Here is a 21,603-nt window from a genome sequence, read left to right on the forward strand (position 1 = left end):
GTGTCTGTATCACAGCAAACCCGGTCAAATGCCAAGGCCCTGGGCTGCCGGGGAGCCCACTCACGGTGGCAGGAGTGGCGTACCACTAGTCAAGGGTGCCCGGTGCCCACGCTGTCACCGGCCTCCCTCCGCCAAGGATCGCGCTTTCAATCGTATCGGCATCGCAGTTGCCGATACAGTTGAGAGCAATGATGAGATGGAGCGGCGCTCTCTCTCTCCATTCTCCCCGCTGTGTCTGTTGGCACTCTGACAGCTCAGCAGTGGAGCGCGGTGACATCATCACTGCGTGCCTGCTGAGAGGTCAGAGACCGACAGCAATGGACGCGCCGAGGAGACCGGAGCAGCTGGGGAACGAGGAGAAGTGAGTATGTACAATCACCGTGGCCAGGCGACCAAGGGGGTGCATTAAATGATATGGCGGCTGTACACTACATGAGACAAAAAGAAAAACTTTCAGCTCACCCATTCCATGTGCTCAGATTTCCTTCTGCTGCTCGGGGTACAGGTGCTGCTACCTGTGTATAATGAAGAGGGAAGAGTTCTGCCCAGCGCAAGGAGGAGAGATATGTCAGTAAATTTCCAGATGCTTTATTCTGCTTGGTTTCCAATAAAAACGGTCATATAAACATATGAACAGTTAAGACAATGTCCTCCATGGATAATGACACAACAGCGACGCGTTTCGGCTACAGGAGTGTAGCCTTTGTCAAGTGGCTTTACTTTGTGAACTGAGTCCTCTTTATACCCATACATGGAAAAAGTTCTCCAAACAAACAGGTGTAGATTCTTGCTGAAATCCTCAGAATTAACCCATGATCCACTGGCTCAAGATATATCACAGCACATTACAGGTACATGGGTTAACATACAATATAAAGAAAACAAAAAATATGCACATTATATAACAGTACTTTCATATCAAAATACACTGCTTGAGAATTACATCATAATATTCATACAATAAAAGTTACATGAAAAATACATGAATGTATAACAAACAGAGTGATATGAATCATCATCCAAGAGAGTGTATCACAGTACAGATGCATTGTTATAATTGCCCTGTTCCTTGGGAATGATGAAATAGCATATATAGTAAATATTCGATACCCAATGATCAGTGCACAAATACAATTGAATCCAGAGAAAAGAAAAAAAAAAAAGTTTTGATGGGTTTATAAACCTTTTCTATATCTCCAGAGCAGAAACTACAATTGTATAACAATTCTCTCGTGTCAACAGACACTGCTTGAATGCTACATCATAATATTCCCATAATAGAAATGACCTAAAAGATATATGCAAATGTATAACAATCAGAGTGATGTGAACTATTACCAAAGAGAGTGTGTCACAATATACATACATTGTTATAGTTGCCCTGTTCATAGATATGATAGGATAACATATATAATAGATATCTCATACCCAAAAGTCAAAGAAAAAAAAAAAAATAATAATATTGGGTTTATTTACGGAAGAATACCTAAGTGGCTATTTTTTAAGTCCCACCGAACCGCAAATCCACTGAATTCAACTGACAATAGTATTGACAAATCTCCGCTATGGGGGGAGGAGAAAGGGGGGTGGAAGGGCGGGGACGGGGGGGGAAAGGGAGGAAGAAGGGAAAAAAAAGGGAAGGGGAAGTGTGTGTATATAAATCTCTGTTCTTTTATTATATATAATATATAATTATTATTCTTTATTTTATTTCCCTATATATTATCATTGATTTTATCCATTATATATGTATTACACCCTACGGAGACATGTCAATCAGTTGTATTGCAATATCAGATCTTTGCGTATATTCAAACCATTTGGCTGCCTAGTTCCTAATTTAAAAATCCAAAAAGACTCATGATTTAAGATTTTACGTCTATAACACCCCCCTCTGATAGGTTTCTGAACCCTTTCAATGCCACAAAAACTGAAACTACTGTTATCACCTCCGTGTACTTCGGAAAAGTGTTTTGATACCATTGAAGTACCAATTTTATTCGTTCCCGAGGCATCAGATAAATGTCACCTTATTCGTTTCTTGAGGGGACCAATAGTGCACCCTACATACTGAATTCGACATAGGGTACATGTTATTAGATAAATTACTCCGGTGGTATTACAGTTGATGAATCTATTAATGTCGTAAGTATGGCCATTAGCTATAGAGGTAAATGTATTCGTCCTATCAGCATGGGAGCAAGAAATACAAATATTGTGATGACATTTAAAAAAGCCCTTAAGGTCTAACCACGTAGAGCCCTTATGCGGGGGAGATTTTAAAAAACTAGGGGATACTATATTACCAATTGTGGGAGCTTTTTTTGGAATGAATCTAATATCACATTTGGTCAGTACTTCTCTGGTTGTCAAATCACTATTCAAAATGGGAATGTATTTTCTCACAATTTTAACAATGTCATTAAAATCCTCACTATAAGTAGTGACAAAGTTTATAACATTGCTGTCACTACTACTTGATGGTTTTACCCTATCTATTAGCAGTGACTCCCGTTTCATCTGAGAGACCTCCTCATAAGTCCTAGCTAACAAATTTTTGGGGTAGCCCCTATCTTTTAGATCCTTACACTTGTCTCTTAAAACTTCTTCCACATACCTGCTATCTGAGCAATTACGTTTAATTCGGATTAACTCCCCCTTAGGAATGTTAGAAGTCACATGCCTAGGATGACATGAACCATATCTCAAAATGGTGTTCTCACTTATCTCCTTACGGTAAGGAGTAATAAGCACATCAGGCGTACCTCCGCCGGCCTGCAGGGTGATGTCCAGGAAGTTTATTTGGCTTTGATGATAGTTTGAAGTAAAACGCAGATTAAAATCATTGCGATTGATATACTCTATGAACAAACCGATTTCTTCCTGGGTACCACCCCACACCAACAGGAGGTCATCAATGTACCTTCCGTACCACATTATTTGCCGTTGCCATGAGTTACCATCATTCATCAAAAAAATCTCTTCCCAGAAACCCATAACAAGGTTAGCAAGGGAGGGTGAATATTTCCCTCCCATGCTAACGCCCTGCTTCTGGATGTAAAAACTTCCATTAAAGAGAAAGTAGTTTTTATTCAAAAGATATTTAGTGACATTAATTATAAAAGACTGCATGTGATTGTCATAGTCGCTATATTTACATAGAAAATGTCTAAGTGATGTCATAATGACCTCATAAGAGGTAGAGGGATAAAGAGCTACTACATCTGCTGTCAGCCATACAAAGCGATCTTCCCATTGAAAATTTTCAAAGGCACAAAGGACACTTTTAGTGTCCCTTATGTACCCCGGCAAAGACTTGACTAAGGGCTGCAAGGCATGGTCTAACCAGGCCCCTATTCTTTCCGATAGAGACCCCATGGCCGACACGATGGGTCTAAATTTCGGGGGGAATCCACCCTTATGCACCTTGGGGAGGGAGTGGTAGATGGGGATAACAGGATTATCAACATATAAAAAATCCATTAATTTTTGCGTAATAATCCCCATCTCCACTCCATCCCGTAGTATTAACAACAGTTCCTTTTGAAAAAATGAGGTGGGATCCCCCCCAAAATCCCATAGGTATCACTATTGCTGAGAAGTTCTACATTGCACTTAATATACAAATCCGTATCCATAATCGTGATTGCGCCCCCTTTATCCGCCCTTTTTACTGTGATATGCCAATCATTTTTTATTTCTTGTAAAGCTGCTTTTTCTAGTTTAGTAAGATTAGATCTAATATCCCTGTGTGAGGAGTGCAATTTTACCAAATCTTCCTCGATGAGATCTTGGAATCTATCAAAAATCAAGGGTCTAGAATTAATGGGATAGTAATCCCTATTGTGTGTATGAAAGGAATTCATGTTTGCTTTGATAAAACCACCACTTTCTGCTTCCAATTGTCTCAAAGAAGTAATACCACACAGTTCAGAAAAACCGGGAATTAAAGTGGTAGTAGCAACACTAATCTCTTCCATTCCATCAATATTAGTAGCAACATTATCCCTTTCACTACCCGAAAAATGACATTTCAATGTTAAATTGCGTGTAAACTTATTAATGTCTAACAGGGTAGAAAACAAGTTAAAGCGTGTTTTAGGAGCAAATCCCAAACCTTTAGAGAGCGCAGACAAATGTTCTGGTTGAAAAATTCTGGTGGTAAGGTTCCAAACAGTGTTCAGATTTTCTTTTTCCTGGTAGATTGCCTTGTTTGTATTATGCTTTCTACCGGCTCTCCGTCCCCGTTTTTTGACTGCAGTGAACCCAAATCGTCCTGATTGTCACTCTGATCCAACTTCTCTGATGAGGAGTGAGTAAGGGAATCCCCTGATGTTTCTGGATAGGAAAAACTGACACGTCTTCTGCTTTTATTCCTTTTAAATGCAGATTTGGATCCACTTCTATGTTTTTTCCACGTGTACACTTGATTTTTTGAATAATCCTCATTATCTCGTTCCCATTTACGTCTTTTGATGTTCACAATTTTGTTTTCTAAATTCTCTATGTTGCTAGACATTTTCTTCATTAGATTCTCATAATTGTCAGGTTTGACCACATGAGACATTTTTTCTTCAATTTCAGTAATTTTTTGTTGTATTTTCACTAATTCCAATTGCTCATATTTAATAATGCAGTTCATCAGACTCAATGAGCAGGTAGACAAAATGTCATTCCAATCAGAAAAAAATTGATCTGGGTAAGGATAAGTACAGTCTTTAGTGATTCTCAAGCCTCTTGGCACCATTTTTTTATCCACATAATTACTGAGGAATTCAGCATCCAGCCATAATTTTGTTTCTTTGTTTTTTTTTTGCTGTTAGTTGTTTGTATAGGTTTTTAAAGTCCTCTTTAGCAATATCCCCTGGAGGAGTTGCTTGATTCTTATTCAAAAAGACATTTTGTACCAAGCATTTGCGTCTGTCCTGGACTGACATTGCTCTTTCTTGTCCGGTGTCCATATTATAGAAAAATCACCAAAGACAAAAATAGCCCCGTTATGGAAGCACAGGGGAGCACGAAAAACCAGCAATTATAGAGGTAAAAAGAGAAACTTTCAGCTCACCCATTCCATGTGCTCAGATTTCCTTCTGCTGCTCGGGCTGCAGGTGCTGTTACCTGTGTATAATGAAGAGGGAAGAGTTCTGCCCAGCGCAAGGAGGAGAAATATGTCAGTAAATTTCCAGATGCTTTATTCTGCTTGGTTTCCAATAAAAACAATCATATAAACATATGAACAGTTAAGACAATGTCCTCCATGGATAATGACACAACAGTGACGCGTTTCGGCTACAGGAGTGTAGCCTTTGTCAAGTGGCTTTACTTTGTGAACTGAGTCCTCTTTATACCCATACATGGAAAAAGTTCTCCAAACAAACAGGTGTAGATTCTTGCTGAAATCCTCAGAATTAACCCATGATCCACTGGCTCAAGATATATCACAGCACATTACAGGTACATGGTACATTTTTTCCCTTCTTCCTCCCTTCCCCCCCTTCCCCCTCCCCCCCCCTTTCTCCTCCCCCCATAGCGGAGATTTGTCAATACTATTGTCAGTTGAATTCAGTGGATTTGCGGTTCGGTGGGACTTAAAAAATAGCCACTTAGGTATTCTTCCGTAAATAAACCCAATATTATTTTTTTTTTTTTCTTTGACTTTTGAGTATGAGATATCTACTATATATGTTATCCTATCATATCTATGAACAGGGCAACTATAACAATGTATGTATATTGTGACACACTCTCTTTGGTAATAGTTCACATCACTCTGATTGTTATACATTTGCATATATCTTTTAGGTCATTTCTATTATGGGAATATTATGATGTAGCATTCAAGCAGTGTCTGTTGACACGAGAGAATTGTTATACAATTGTAGTTTCTGCTCTGGAGATATAGAAAAGGTTTATAAACCCATCAAAACTTTTTTTTTTTCTTTTCTCTGGATTCAATTGTATTTGTGCACTGATCATTGGGTATCGAATATTTACTATATATGCTATTTCATCATTCCCAAGGAACAGGGCAATTATAACAATGCATCTGTACTGTGATACACTCTCTTGGATGATGATTCATATCACTCTGTTTGTTATACATTCATGTATTTTTCATGTAACTTTTATTGTATGAATATTATGATGTAATTCTCAAGCAGTGTATTTTGATATGAAAGTACTGTTATATAATGTGCATATTTTTTGTTTTCTTTATATTGTATGTTAACCCATGTACCTGTACTGTGCTGTGATATATCTTGAGCCAGTGGATCATGGGTTAATTCTGAGGATTTCAGCAAGAATCTACACCTGTTTGTTTGGAGAACTTTTTCCATGTATGGGTATAAAGAGGACTCAGTTCACAAAGTAAAGCCACTTGACAAAGGCTATACTCCTGTAGCCGAAACGCGTCGCTGTTGTGTCATTATCCATGGAGGACATTGTCTTAACTGTTCAAATGTTTATATGACCGTTTTTATTGGAAACCAAGCAGAATAAAGCATCTGGAAATTTACTGACATATCTCTCCTCCTTGCACTGGGCTGAACTCTTCCCTCTTCATTACACTACATGAGGGTGCCTAATGCTATCTGGTCTGCACTGAGCTATATAGCGGCTGTATACTACATGAGGATGCCTAATGCTATCTGGCTCTGCACTGTGCTATATAGGGGCTGTGTACTATGTGAGGATGCCTAATGCTATCTGGGTCCGCAATGTGCTATATAGGGGCTGTGTACTATGTGAGGATGCCTAATGCTATCTGGGTCTGTATTGTGCTATAGGTGGGCTGTATACTACATGAGGATGCCTAATGCTATCTGGGTCTGCACTGTGCTATATAGGGGCTGTGTACTACATGAGCGTGCCTAATGCTATATGGGTCTTCATTGTTCTATATGGGGGCTACTTAATGTTATATGGGGGCTGCATAGTGCCATCTGGGGGCTGCATAGTGCCATCTGGGGGCTGCATAGTGCCATATGGGGGCTACATAGTGCAATATGGGGGCTGCATAATGCCATATGGGGCTGCATAGTGGAATATGGGGGCTGCATAATGCTACATGGGGGCCACATAATACTATATGGAGGACTATGGGAGCTTCATAACACTATATGGAGGAATATGGGGGCTGCATACTATGGTGACTACAAGCTGTTGATCACTTGGCAGATTGCGGCCGGTGGTCTTTGCCCTATAAGGGTGCCCCTGATGAACCCCGGTGGGACTCTTGATCGGGGAGAAAGGCGTCGGGCCTTGGTGTGGGACGTCAATCAGGACGATGGGTCATTGTACCTCCGCTTAGACTTCTAAAGGAAGCTAAGTATTATCATAATGATGAGAACGTCTATTAACTAACTAATGTGATTACTAGGACCATGTCTTGCATACCCTCATTGGTTGCTCCAATTTGATTTATCTTCCATGAAGTGTTTATTTGTCTTCTGTGAAGCACTATTCTCCCTATTATCCTCTTGATGCTACATATTATCTGGGCATATTATACTATCGGATCTTTTGATTGTAAAGTGTGACTTATTGCCTAACAGCTCAATAGGGGTTGAAATATCTCTGAGTACTATTGAGAATTGGGGATAACTATTGGCCTCTTCTCTAAGTCTCCCATAGGAGTATCCTGCTGTTTTCACGGAGGATTGGTTGGCATATTAATGCTCCTTCTACACCCTATATGTTTATTTGGGTAATACAACACCTCATTATAAGTGCAATTTGACCTTACTTTGGTCTTGCAGCACTTGATACTGTGTTTAGGGTGGATGATTTTGTGCCTTGAGGTATAATGTATAGCTACATGGTCCATTTGGAACACCATTTCAACATACTTGCTACTGCCCAATTGTATTGTGTGTGTCTGATTTATTACTAAGTAGTTTGCAGTGCAACTTCCCCGCACTCCCTCTTTCCTAGCTCAGCTGCACTTGAGAACAGCGGAGGGAAAGAAGGGTGAGTCCTCGTTGAGTGGGGGCGCCATTTGCGCATGGTTACAGGGTGCCGACCTCCGCGGCCAGGTAGGGCCAGACTAGGTGAATACTTGGCCACACCCCCCCTTTTTTTGCACTGCTAAGCAAGTGATGTGTAATTATATCAGATATTGATTATGGGCATTTATGATCATTGAATTTGAATTAGACAATTGATCGCCTTACTTAGGCCACACTGGTCATTTTTTTCTTGTTCAGCCACCAAATCTTCGGTGGGCTTACAGGAAACTTTTTTTGTGGCCAAGTGTCAATTATTGGGGATCATTTGTCCCTTTCTATGTGTTTTGTATAATTGTGGGGATTGTCTGTTTTAAGTGAAACTAATAAAATTGTATTTTTAGGGGTTTTTCTTTTTGGTTTTGCTGCATACTACTATACCCCTAGAATTGTATGTCCCCTCCTCCCCAGTGCTGTATACTCCCTCAGAGCTGTATGTTCCCCCCACCCCAGAGCTGTATAACGCCAGAGCTGCATGTCATCCCCCACCTCAGAGCTGTTTGTCCCCCCACCTCAGAGCCACTGCCCCCTCTAGAGCTGTATGTCCCCCATAGCTGTATACCTCTTTCCTCAGTAACATGTATGCCCCCAGTAATGTGTATGCCCCCAGCCTCTCTTGTGATGTATATACAGCAGTGTTAGTGTGCTCTATGTGCGGCCATGTCTGTTAGTGACGGCCACCAATCAGCGTGGCACAGACATATGCCCAGGAGGAACTGGATGGAGACAAGCGGGGGAGGTGAATGAAGCTGTTACCAGCTTCTCAATATTAGAAATATATATAAATATAAAAATGTGTCAGTGTGTGCATGTATGATGTGTATCTATGTATGTCAGTGTATATGACTGTGTCTAGATTTATGTCTATTTATATGTGTTTTTGTTAATTTCTCTTTAAATATCTATGTGCATGTATGCCTGTATGTGTATGTATCTGTGCATGTCTATGTGTGGATGGGGCCCACTGAGACTCTTTCGCCAAGGGGCCACAAAAACCTGGAGACGGCCCTGCGTACCAGTCATGTATTCTCCTGTACACTGTACATGGGGCGTACCTTTGGGGGGCATGCAGCATATTTGCCCCTGAACAGCAATCAGGGGGGCACTATTGGAAAGTGTGAGGCAGCAGTATGGTGGGAAAAAATTGTAAGTGGACAGTATTGGGAAAGAAAAGTGTGAGGGGCATAGAATAGAGACTGGGTAGTGGGAGGGATAAGCAGTATATAGAAGGGGCAGCATGGTGGTCAGTGTGAGGGCACAGTAAGGACAGCACAGTATGCTGAGCTGGGGGAATGTGAGATGGAGGTACAGTATAGTGACTGTATAGTGAAGGACATAGGCAGTATAGATAAGGGGCAGCATGGTGGCCAGTGTGAGGGCACAGTATGCTGAGAAGGGGGAATGTGAGACTGAGGTGCAGTATAGAGAAGGGGCAGCATGGTGGCCAGTGTGAGGGCACAGTATGGAGGCAAGGTATGCTCAGGAGGGGGAATTGTCGTGGGCGGAGGGGTGGGAACACTGCTCGTCTGGAATCGCTGGCGCTCGGGTCCAGTGCTTCTGCTCCTCGGTGGCTCGAGCGCGGGGCCGGACCCGGGGCTCGAGCAGCGCCTCCTCGCCCACGAGTGAAAAGGGGAGGTTTTTGGTGGGTATTTGGGGATGTCGGTCGTGACGCCACCCACGGGTTGTGGTGATGGTGGGCACCACCGCTGCTGGTGACGGGGGATCCCGGGAGCGATGGCGGAGAGCAGCTGAGTTGTTGACACCTCCGTGGGTAGGGGCTGTTGGTCCCGGGGCCCCGGTTGGGGAGTAGGGAGGAGGTATAGGTGCAGGTGCCGAGGCAGCGTGGGCGCGGGTGCAACGTTGCGGTGCAGCGCGGTGCGGTGCCGGATGGCACTGTTGTACTCACTCAGACACAGAAGGACAGGGTCTCTGGTAAACCAAACGGCTGGATGGACGGGGCCCACAGCCGGCTGCGGTGTTCTCACTCTCCCCGGACGGGTTGATGGTGGCTGTCGTTTTCCTGCACCTGTGTAGGTGTATTTGACTCCTATGGCTTCCCACGGGTAGTCCGTTCCCCGGTGTGTACGTGTCGGGAGAGCCCGTTTGCCCGCAGGTGCTGGCCCTTGGATCTCTGGCCCTTGGCGGTGGCACTTATCCGGACGGGTTGGGCTGTTGCCTTCTGACGGGACTTAGGTGGGAATGAACCCCTGAGGTCCAGACCGCAATCAGATAATTTGACCTTTATGGCGGCTTCTAGCCTAGTCGGGGTCTGAGTATCCTGCCTTGGTGCTTGGCTTCAATCTGCTCCCCGGTTCGGTACCGGTGGGCCACCGCCTGACCCCGGTCCTATGGTTCCACTGACCTACACCAACTCCTGCAGACGGCCACCACCGTCTGCCGACCTTGCTGAACGTACCTGGGCTCCAACCCAGACACCAACAGTTTTCACTCCTCTCAATTTCACTGTCTACCACAATCTACTGTGTTTTCCCGCCTCCAGGCCTGTGAACTCCTCGGTGGGTGGGGTCAACCGCCTGGTGTGGACATCAACCCTGGAGGGTGGCAACAAGGATTTGATTGACTGGTGTCACCTACCCAGGCGAGGGTGTGTGTGTGGGATGTTAGTGTACTGTGACCCCTGGGGGTCCAGGGCATCACAGAATGTGAGACTGAGGTGCAGTATAGAGAAGGGGCAGCATGGTGGCCAGTGTGAGGATACAGTATGCTGAGGAGAGGGAATGTGAGACTGAGGTGCAGTATAGAGAAGGTGCAGCATGGTGGCCAGTGTGAGGGCACAATATGGAGGGAACACTATGCTGAGGAGGGGGCATGTGAGACTGAGGTGCAGTATAGTGATTTTGGTACTGAGGGACACAATGTAGAGGACGGTTTGAAGAGGGGGTCCAGAACTGAAAGAAGAGGCCATGTACCACAAGAGGGACATTGTGTGGGTCATTTTGTGCAGGGAGCACAGTGAGAGGCAATTATTTATTCAGGCGCACAGCGTAGGTCATATATTTATATTTAGGAGCATTATAATCATTCTGCTATTTATTTTTAAGGGCATAATGTCGAGATGTGCTGCAGAAGACCCGGGAAGTCTGCAGAGATGTGCTATGGAAGTGAAAAGTCATAATGACGTCTGGAGAAGATGGAGAAGAAAGAATAAGAGGACTCCGATCAGAGAAGATGTCACCTACAAGGTACCTGGAAGTAAATGTATGTTTGTGATACTCAATGCTTCTCATCTGGACTGTGGTTCCTGTATGATCCAATCTGATGAATACTGATAACAACTCCCAGCATTTTCTTACAATTGTTAAGGACATACTGGGAGTTGTTAATTCATATGATACAAATGTCTATGGGGATATGACATTACAAAATATAGTTGTTGTAAACTTGGTGCTGTAGTCATGTATTGGTGGTTCTGGTGATATATTCCTTTACTGATAAGGGTGCTAGTGATGTATTACTGTACTGCTGGTGGTTCTGGTGATGTATTTATATACCTTTTACTGGTTCTGATCCTGTACACATGTAACAAGCCATAATTTGTAAAATTACATGACCACAAGGGTTTCTACATTAGTATTAATATTAATAGCATTAAAGGGGTTGTCCAGGTTTGTGATGAAAGTCTCTGTGACTGCAGACTTCTGAATCCTCAGTGTGCACACTGTCAGGACTCTCGAATGCCAGCAGTGAGAGCTTTAAGGCACTAACCACAAGTATAACCATAATTCACGTATATTAAGTGAGGCTGTACACGTCTAATTTGAATGTGGCAGGAAGTAGGCAAATCGCATACTTGCGGTCCTCTGACTACTTGCTCATGGCATGGGAACATCATGACCTTGTGCAGTCCGCAAGCTGTGAGAATTCAGAAGTCTGCAGTCATATAGAATAACTACAAATTTTCATTGTGGACCTGGACAACCCTTTTAATAATAAAATTAAGCCCTGTAGCATGCCCAATCCTAACAACCTGTAATATACTCAATGTAAGGATTCAGCTCTGCTTGCCAATTCCAGAAGTGGTCACATGATCACTTGCAGGTAATTTTCATACTTCCAGTCACAATTAGCTTCTCTTCCTGCTTCTCTTTATGGGCTGTAGTATTTCACTGAACATTGAGAGAATTAAGAAGAGCAGCTCATTGGCATGTGGCAAGTGTGAAAATGGCGTATGAGCAGTCACATGACGACTACTCAAACCGTATAAGCCATGTATAGGAGGGGGCACCAAACTGAACGATCCACCTCTGATACTGTATATGGTATACTGTGTACAGACATCAGCTGTGATGTACTACTCCGGAGATAATACAATAGAGAGCACATTGTTATTTTTAGCAACCATTGCTGCCAGTGAAAACTTTCGCTTTTTGCAATTTTACTGTTCCTTGGCTGTCTTAACATTGGGATCAATAAAAAAATGTGAGTAACTCTACTTTCTGTGTATAAGTGACTGCTGTGAGTTATCCTGGACTGTATCTGTATTGTAGTACTGTAAATCTGAATGTGGCATAACAGGATAATATCCATGCTCATTGGATTTATATCTAAATGCTACAGTTCGCGCTCTACTGTTATGGCTAAAAATGTTAATGTTATTGGGCCCCCACCAGATTTTCTGCCCAGGGGCCCCCACCAACCTTTATTGGCCCTGCATTTGGCCCTAATAAGTTCTCCTAGGGGAATATTTTTGATGGTATGGGGAGGATGGAATGAGTGGGCTTGTAGAATAGAATTAGAATCAGTGTCTTTTTGAAGGGATATATATCAATTTTGTTTCCATTGCCCACTACAGTTACATCGAGGTAATTAATGCTGGTGGTGTGTGTATGATAGGTAAATTTTAGATTAAACGAATTTTGATTTAAATATTGAACAAACGAAAAAATCTTTTTTGTATCACTTTTCCAAATCAGCAACAAGTCATCGATGTAACGAGTTTAAAATACGATTTTGTCAGAAAAAAAAATTGTTGTCACTAAAGACATAAAACTCTTCAAAAATCGCCACTACAATGTTAGCTAAAGAGGGTGAAAATTTTCCCCTTATGCTAACTCCACACTTTTGCAGATAAAAATTATTGTCAAAGGTGACATAATTATGAATTAATAAAAAAATGAATCCCTGAGACAATGTAGTCTTGGACATTGATGCAATAAGAGCTATGCTGTCTAAGAAATTTATGTATACAATCAAGGGCCACATGATGTGGTATCGATGGATACAAACTGACTATATCGCATGTCACCCACATGTAGTTCTGTTGCCATGTAATAGAATTGAGGAATATTGATAAGTTATTTAGTATCCTTGTAAGGTTTTTTACAAAAAGGCTGTAAGTAGTAGTTTTTCTCCCAATGATCCAATGCCAGATATAATTGGCCTAAAGGGGGGTGGAAAAACCCCTTTATGGATTTTTGGGAAACCATGGTAGAGAGGGACCACAGGAAAATCTACTTTTAGAAAGTCAAACATTTTTTGTGAAAAAATTCCTTCTGTTAATCCCTCTTCCAATAATTTATCCAATTTAATTTTGAATAAATTAGTAGGATCTCCTGACAAACTCATGTAAGTCTGAAAATCTGACAAAATATTTTTATTGATCTTAAAATAGAGACCAGAGTCAAGTACCACTACTCCTCCCTCTTTGTCCACTTCCCGAAAAATCACACCTGTATTAGTTTGAAGATCTTTAAGTGCTGCTCTTTCCGAAAAATTAAGATTACTGGATTTAATATTAGATATTTTATCCAGATTTATTAAATCACATTCAATTTTTTCTTGAAAAATGTCTAAAATAGACGCCCGGGATTGCAGGGGGTAAAAAAATGGATCAGATGTAAAGAACTCCATATCTGGAGACTGATCATAAGTCCTAGATTCTGACTCCAAATGCCGCAAGTCAACATGTCGCATTAGTTCTCCAAATTCCAGTATTATATTCAAATCTTCTTGTGTAGGTGTGAATATAGTCCGATTCTCAATATCATGTATGGCATCATCTTTGTAGTGACACTTTAAGTGTGAGGTTTCTTGCCAATCTGTTGATGTCCAAAATAGTATTAAAAATATCAAATCCTCTAGAGAGTATTGCAATTTGTGATTGAGACAAAATCTGTGTTGATAAAAATCCTTAATTGTTATTCCATTAATTTTGTTGCCAAATGGGCTGTCAATCTATCAAACTTGTTGGCTCCTAGTTTTGTTACCAGCAAAGATCCACACAATACTAGAAAAAATAATAAAAATTGGCTCTCATGTACTGGGTTCTACGGCTGTGGTCATAATCAGTGTATTTCTTGCAAGCATGTCAAAAAAAGTAAACCGTTTACTTCCATTACCACTGTTTTAACTTATGACATAAAAGCGTTCATTAATTGCAATACACCAAATGTCATATACTTAATTGAATGTACAGCCTGTAGAATCCAGTACGTGGGATGTACTAGTGGCCCTTTGAAAAAGCACATCAGACGGCACATTTTGTTTCTGTTCATAATAGGAATCTTGATTCTCTAGTTGTTTCGGGTATCGAGAAGGTCTATAAACCCATGAGAGGGTGAGATCACCGAAGAAAATTTTTTAATAGGGAGTCTTTTTGGATCTTTAAACTTGGTACCAGGGCTGTGGCGTCGGTAAGCCAAACCTTCGACTCCGACTCCGACTCCTCAATTTCCCTTGCACCGACTCCGACTGCAGGACTCCGACTCCTACATATATTGCTTATAGTAAAGTGAAAATTTATTGTAGTACATGTGTATGTGAACATCAGACATTTAATAATTTTTATGATAAATAATCAAGATATCTGGATAGAACATAAAATATATTTATTGGAATACAACTTTAGAACACAAAAACTGTAATAAATTGTAAATTTGTAATACACTATTAGTTTTTTGTGTCCTAAAGTTGTATTCCAATAAATATATTTTATGTTCTATCTAAAGATCTTGATTATTGTATCATAAAAATGATTAAATGTCTGATGTTCACATTGCACTACAATACATTTTTCACTTAAATATAAGCAATATACTAAATGTTATTATTTAGTATGTTTTTGTTGAAAACTGTTTTTTGCCACTTACATAGTGTATTATATAGTGTTATATATAACACTATGTAATACACTATATAAGTGGCAAAAAACAGTTTTCAACAAAAACATACTAAATAGCATTTGTGCAGTCTATGAATTTGTTCTAAGAAATAGAATTGCTTCCATTGGATCCTCCTTCGCAGATGATCTCAAATCTGACTTTATAATTTTAAGGCTAGAGAACAACTTCTCTACACTAACTTGGGTTGGAGGCAAAGCAATAACCACATGGGCAACATCTCTAACAATTTCCGGGTATAAAGGAATTGCCTCATGCACAGTCAGTTTTGATGAACAGTTGCATTTTTCTATTTCTTTGAGAGCAAGTGAAACATTTTACTGAAATCTGATCAATCTGCTTGCTATAGGAGACGGAGTGAAATCTTTTTCCATGCGGCAACACTTTGCCTGCTCCATGTCATCCAAATACTTGTCAAAGTTAAACTCCTTATCTGATGAGGAAGAAGATATGGCAGCAGTAGCACTGTCAGGCCCCAAGGCCTCTTGCGCCTGGCAGTCCTGTAACTGCTCATCCTAACTGCTACCTCAGTCAGAGCTTCTTTTCCTTTAGGAAGCTGTTGATCATCAAGCAGTATATGATGACTTGGGTCCACATAAACAGCTGCCAGAAGAATTTTATTTTCCAATAGCTGTGTCTCTCTCCGTTTCATTGATCTGAAAATAAGGAGTGCTGATAGTGTAATACCAAACAGATCGGTGAGGTTGAACTGTAAGTGTACACTCACCTGAAAGGGTTGTGATAGTCACAACCACTAATGTGCATAAGATAATGGCATCTGCTGCAGCCCCACGTGGATGAGCATACAAAATGGAGTAGAGAAGGGGTTAAAGCCTTTTTGTTGATGTACTGGTCCTGAGGAAGAGGTTTTCACCTCAAAACGCATAGACCTATGGAATAAAAGAAAGTTTATCTTCATCAACACTCTACATCTTCATTTCGGCTGATGCGCGGCTTTAACCCCTTCTCTACTCCATTTTGTATCCATTTCATTGAAGCAGAAATGCCATCTGCGATTAAATTTTTTAGTCACGGTAAATGGGTGATTAAGCAATTCCTTCAATTCAGCCACCTGTGTCCATTAACCTTCATTTAATGTTACTTGAGGGTTCACCATATCTATAAGAAACGATTTTAGTTCAAGCAATCGCTCAGTCATTAAATAAGTGCTGCCTCACCGAGTGACTTGATCGACAATTGCCCCTTTCCCAGCATGTCTCTTCAATATGGAATCAATTTTAGGGGTTCTGGCGGCAATAACCAACTTCCTCACTTTTCCAATTAGATTCCAGCATGTCCGCCCAGTTTCACACATCCGGCTGTGTGAAACCGGGGTCCCTCTTGCAGACTTTCTCTTATTGCCAGCTGCAGCGTGTGCACAACACAGCGCATGTGATGAATATGAAAGTGTTTTGAAGCAGCTTCAACAAGATCATCTAATCCTAAAGTATCATTTTGTTGTTCTTCTGTTGTAATATCTGTTTGTTCCTCAGTTACATGAACAGCACTGTGGCCTTCCATCTCTAACATACTAAATCCTAAATTTTCTTCCAGCTGGTGTTCATTACTCTCATTCATCAGTTTAATTGTACATATGTTTGAAGCATTGTCCGTTACAATAGCAAGAACCTGTTCTTTTTTGCGTTCTTAATCTTGCAGAACTTTTTCCACTAAGGACTGGAGAAACTGGCTGGTGTGATGAGCTTTAGTATCTTTTACTGCCAGTGTCTTGCTAACAATTCCTTTCTTGTTACAAACATATCGAACATTGATGGCAAAACAATTCAGTGAAATGCAGTGACTCTGGCATCCCAGCAAAGGAATGGGTTTCAAGATAGGACATTCAGACACATCGTTTTGTAAGGATCCTCACAAAGAATGAGCATGTCAGTTTGTGTGGTGCTTTTCTAGTCTGCTTTTGCTATTGAAAGCATTATTTATGAGCTCAAAAACCTTTCAGTGATGCGGTTTTTTAAAAAGCTGATCTGCTTTTGCAGCTGACAAACGTATCCTCAAAAAACGCAGCAAAAACGCTGTGTGTGAATGTAGCCTTAGATCAGGAATAGAACAGACATTTATAGGACATTTCATACATTTCCCAAATTCCTATGGAAAAAATATTCAGCACATTCTGCATTGCACTACTGTCCCCAATTTATTATATATTTTAGGAGTCGGAGTCGGTGCATTTTATACCGACTCCGACTACACCAAAATGAGCTCCGACTCTAACTCCACGACTCCGACTCCACAGCCCTGCTAGGTACTCGGGTCCACATGGCATGAATTTTAGAAAAGACCCCATCGTGCAGTATTCATAAGAGAGATTTTCTCTCCCTTTTTTTTTCTCTCTTCTTTTTCTCTTGGATTAAAATTAAATTTATTTATAACAATATCGTTTTAATATTGCTCCAATAATGGGAAGTGGGATGAAAGAGGGGGGAGAAGGAAAAGGGGAGAAGAATTCTTTATATAGTGTGATTGTCTTTTGCTGATTTTCCTTGCATATGCGTTTTTTGTCTGCAGCATTTTTCATTATTTTTCCCTGTTTTTTTTCCTCCTTGTATATACAATTGTTTTTAATTTTCTCTATAGACTGCTATAATGTGTAGTTTTTATTTTTGTCTCTGTGTTATATTTTGTTATATATGTTTGCACACATTCACTTTGAATGAATTGACAATTCACATCCCACAATTAGAGCACCTGCTCTGATGACGTTGTGTGCATGTGGTTTTAAATAACTCCTATCAGAGACTTTCCTTCATTCCATGATTAAGACCTTCACTGGTCGAAACATGTAGGAATTTTTCTCTGTCCTTCGGTCATTCATTTTTTTCTGTCCCCCCACAAGGTGGTCTGTACCTTTGTATTTTTTTACTGGACTTAATAAAGTTAGGAGTTTTACTTCCTGAGTCTTCCTAAGGCGCTGGATCTGCCTTTGTTTCTGCATCGTTTGTTCCCGCCCGGGTCTGGGCGGTTTTCCGTGTGACGCCGATTTTCCATGTAGTGAAGAGGGGTGAGCTGGATTTTTTCCTTTTTTTACCTGTTTAGCCATTTTCTCCAGTTATGGGAGAGATTAATGACATCTGTCATATCAAACTGTGGGAAGGTCATCAGCCATGATGGAGGCTCTCAGTGGTGCTGGCATGTGGAGTGGTAAAACAGGGATCAGTACTCACACGTGCATCCGGTGATTATATCCTATCATCGTTGTAATGTCCACACGGTATAGGGAATCCACAAGAGTAAATTCTAACTGTACTTTGTACTTTATTCTTCTCCTTCTCTCTCCAGCATACAGCATAACAGTTACATCAGCATGGTCTAAACTGAAACTAAAAACCTCCTTTCCACCTCTCTTCCTGTCCCTACCCTTAATTCCCCAGACCTGTTTTTTCTTAAAGAAACAGATATAATCATTGTACATTACAGTTGGAAGTGTAGGAGGCGGCAAAACCAAGTATATTTGTGTCCAGGAAGCTATTTCCCATATGGACTGGTGCAAGATTCTTCAGAAATGCGTCTAAACTGGTGTCTGGCAACATCTGCAGTCGGTCATAAGAGCCTGAGGGGTGCTACTGAGTAATGAAGGCTCTGGTCTTAAAGCGGTGAATAATCCCGAGACTGCAGCAGTAGTAAAGTGGCATTTTATTCGGAGTTTGGAGAAATCACTTTGCTTTTTTCAATAAACCGAATTTGCAATGGGGGATGAAGAATTTTGCTTGACACTGTACAGTACGTGGTGACATCAGCACTCTCCTCTGTGTTTCAGATGGCCTGGGATCGATGGGCATTTTTGCAGCAATAACTATCACTCTCATCATGGGCTTGGTTCTCTTGGTGCTCTTTATCTTGGCTTTGTGTTTACATCGGCATAGCAGAGAAACGTTTCAGGAAGAAGTGTACAGGTAATGATGATGACAGCAGTGGACGAGTGCCTTGGACAGGTCCGATTAGGGGCGTGGAAGATCTTGGACAATCACATCACGTGTCATTTGTCATGTATAGGTACTCCCTGCATTGTGCTTGTGCAGATGCTCTACTTTTAACGTACAACTATAATGTTCTTCCCCCCTTAGTGTGGACACTCTGTCTTCTGGACAGTATTCTGGGACCAGGAGCCCCTGCCATGATTGCACCATGTCCAGCAAGGAGCTACCTCATATGATTTACAGTGTGCAGCAGAGCCAAGCTCCATGTCCCACCCTAGAGGTGTCCGCCATCAGCATGCAGCAGTGTCGGGCCACCCTGCAGGTGGAGAGTCATGCAACTGTGGAGCCATACATTGCCAGCAGACAGTGGCACCAGTCCGCCCTAACCCCTACACTGGAGGTGTCCTCAGAGGAGAGCATTACAGGTAGTGAGGAGGAACATGAGGAAAGCCGAGCACCGCACTCATCCATCTACTCCGTCCACTCTGGTTACCTAGTGTAATACTCCACACATGGCAAATAGAATGGTCATTTTTTATTTGTATACCTTGTAGCAAATACAGAAATTACAGATATGACATAAAATAATGTTTAGCTCTTGCACAGTCAAGATTTATGTAATTTACAGCAAATGCGTGAGAGTGAATTATTATTAATGGTGGAATTTTCTCCAGCTCAAAGTGAGGAAAAACCTATGGAGTCATCAAATGGAACGAAATGTGAGGAGAGACCAGTGATGATTGTGATGTATGTCGTCACTCATGATGATAATTCCATGAAAATGAAACTTGTGTGTCAATAAGATATGTTATCTGATCATTAAAATCCTCCAGACTCCACCTTCTAATGACACCATCATTTTTTCATTGAGTTCAGATTGGACCATTTACTGTTTCGTCAGACTTGTGCCAAATATTACACAGTAGACAGGGAACACACATCACCTTCTGATATATTCAGTGCCAGATTTCCATCTTGAGGTAGTCTTATAATCAGTACCATAAATTCAGAGTTCTCTTGTTACAGCTTTTTTAATTCATCCATTTTAGCAGCTCACTAGTGTCTGAAAACACTTCTCTCTTGAGCATTCATATTCTGGTACCCTCGACGCAAGGCATTTCTACCCTGGCATTCCCATGATGAGGATCTCCATCGTTGTCCTCACTACCCTCAGTGTTTCCACTACCGTAACCCCATGTTGGGTGTTCCCATCATTGTGCTCTCTGTGCTGAACGTTCCCATCATTATTCTCTCTGCTCTGAATGTATCCATCAATGATTTTTCGGTGCTGAACATTCTCATCATTGTTCTCTAGTAGAGATGAGCGAACCAGCCACGGTTCGGCTCGAGTTCGGTTCGGTGAACGGAGGTCTCGTTCGAGTTCAGTTCGGCGAACGTTCGACGAACCGAACTCGAACCGCATAGGAAACAATGGCAGGCAATCACAAACACATAAAAACACCTAGAAAACACCCTCAAAGGTGTCCAAAAGGTGACAAACAACTCACAACACAACACAAACACATGGGAAAGTGATAAGGACATATACTCATGCGAAAACAAAAGAGCTGGACAAGGAAAAAGAGGAGGAGACACAGATATAGGCATGGCACGCCGTTCTAAAATCATGTAAAACACCACAAGGTGACTCCAAGCGGAGTTCTCCCTTTTTTCCAAAAATTGGGACACACACACCCACCCCTTCAGTGGCAGCACTTGTGCCCTAGTTATACACTTCACAGCTAGATTTGCATCAAGCACATTAAAAAATACGCCACACTTTTCCGTCCTCAGGATTGCACCGGGGTAGGTAGCAAAATCTTTGCTGAACCATGACTTGTTCATCTTGGCTCCTTTTAAAAAACACAGCGAGCAAGGGTTACTCCAAGCGGAGTCTCCCTTTGTTAAAAAAATTGGGCCACACAGACACTCACCCCTTCAGTGGCAGCACTTGTGCCCCAGTTGTACACTTCACAGCTAGATTTGCATCAAGCACATTCAAAAATACGCCATCCTTTTCCATCCTCAGGATTGCACCGGGGTAGGTAGCAAAGTCTTTGCTGAACCATGACTTGTTCATCTTGGCTCCTTTTAAAAAACACAGCAAGCAAGGGTTACTCCAAGCGGAGTCTACTTTTTTTTTTCCAAAAATTGGGCCCCACACACACCCACCCATTCAGTGGCAGCACTTGTGCCCCAGCTGTACACTTCACAGCTAGATTTGCATCAAGCACAATCAAAAATACGCCATACTTAACCGTTTCCAGGATGACCCCGGGGTAGGTAGCAAAGTCCTTCCTGATCCCAGCTCTGTTCATCTTGGACCATTTTTAAAAACAATGTAAGCAAGGGTTACTCCAAGCGGAGTCTCCCTTTTTTCCAAAAATTGGGCCACACAGACACTCACCCCTTCAGTGGCAGCACTTGTGCCCCAGTTGTACACTTCACAGCTAGATTTGCATCAAGCACATTCAAAAATACGCCATCCTTTTCCATCCTCAGGATTGCATCGGGGTAGGTAGC

General features: G+C 41.6%; 1 protein-coding gene across 1 annotated transcript in view; it reads left to right on the top strand.

Annotated features, from left to right (window-relative positions):
* LOC142257827 (immunoglobulin superfamily member 11-like) overlaps window positions 1-19,867 on the top strand; it is a 107,060-nt gene extending 87,193 nt beyond the window's left edge. The window contains exons 6-7 of the mRNA XM_075330063.1: window positions 18,921-19,056; window positions 19,228-19,867. Of these exons, the coding sequence (XP_075186178.1) occupies window positions 18,921-19,056; window positions 19,228-19,582 (491 nt within the window). The 3' untranslated portion in view covers window positions 19,583-19,867. The remainder of the gene's footprint in view (window positions 1-18,920; window positions 19,057-19,227) is intronic.
* The last annotated feature ends 1,736 nt before the right edge of the window (window positions 19,868-21,603 follow it).

This window comes from Anomaloglossus baeobatrachus, chromosome 12 (genome assembly GCF_048569485.1).
Source record: "Anomaloglossus baeobatrachus isolate aAnoBae1 chromosome 12, aAnoBae1.hap1, whole genome shotgun sequence".
Classification (NCBI taxonomy): Eukaryota; Metazoa; Chordata; class Amphibia; order Anura; family Aromobatidae; genus Anomaloglossus; species Anomaloglossus baeobatrachus.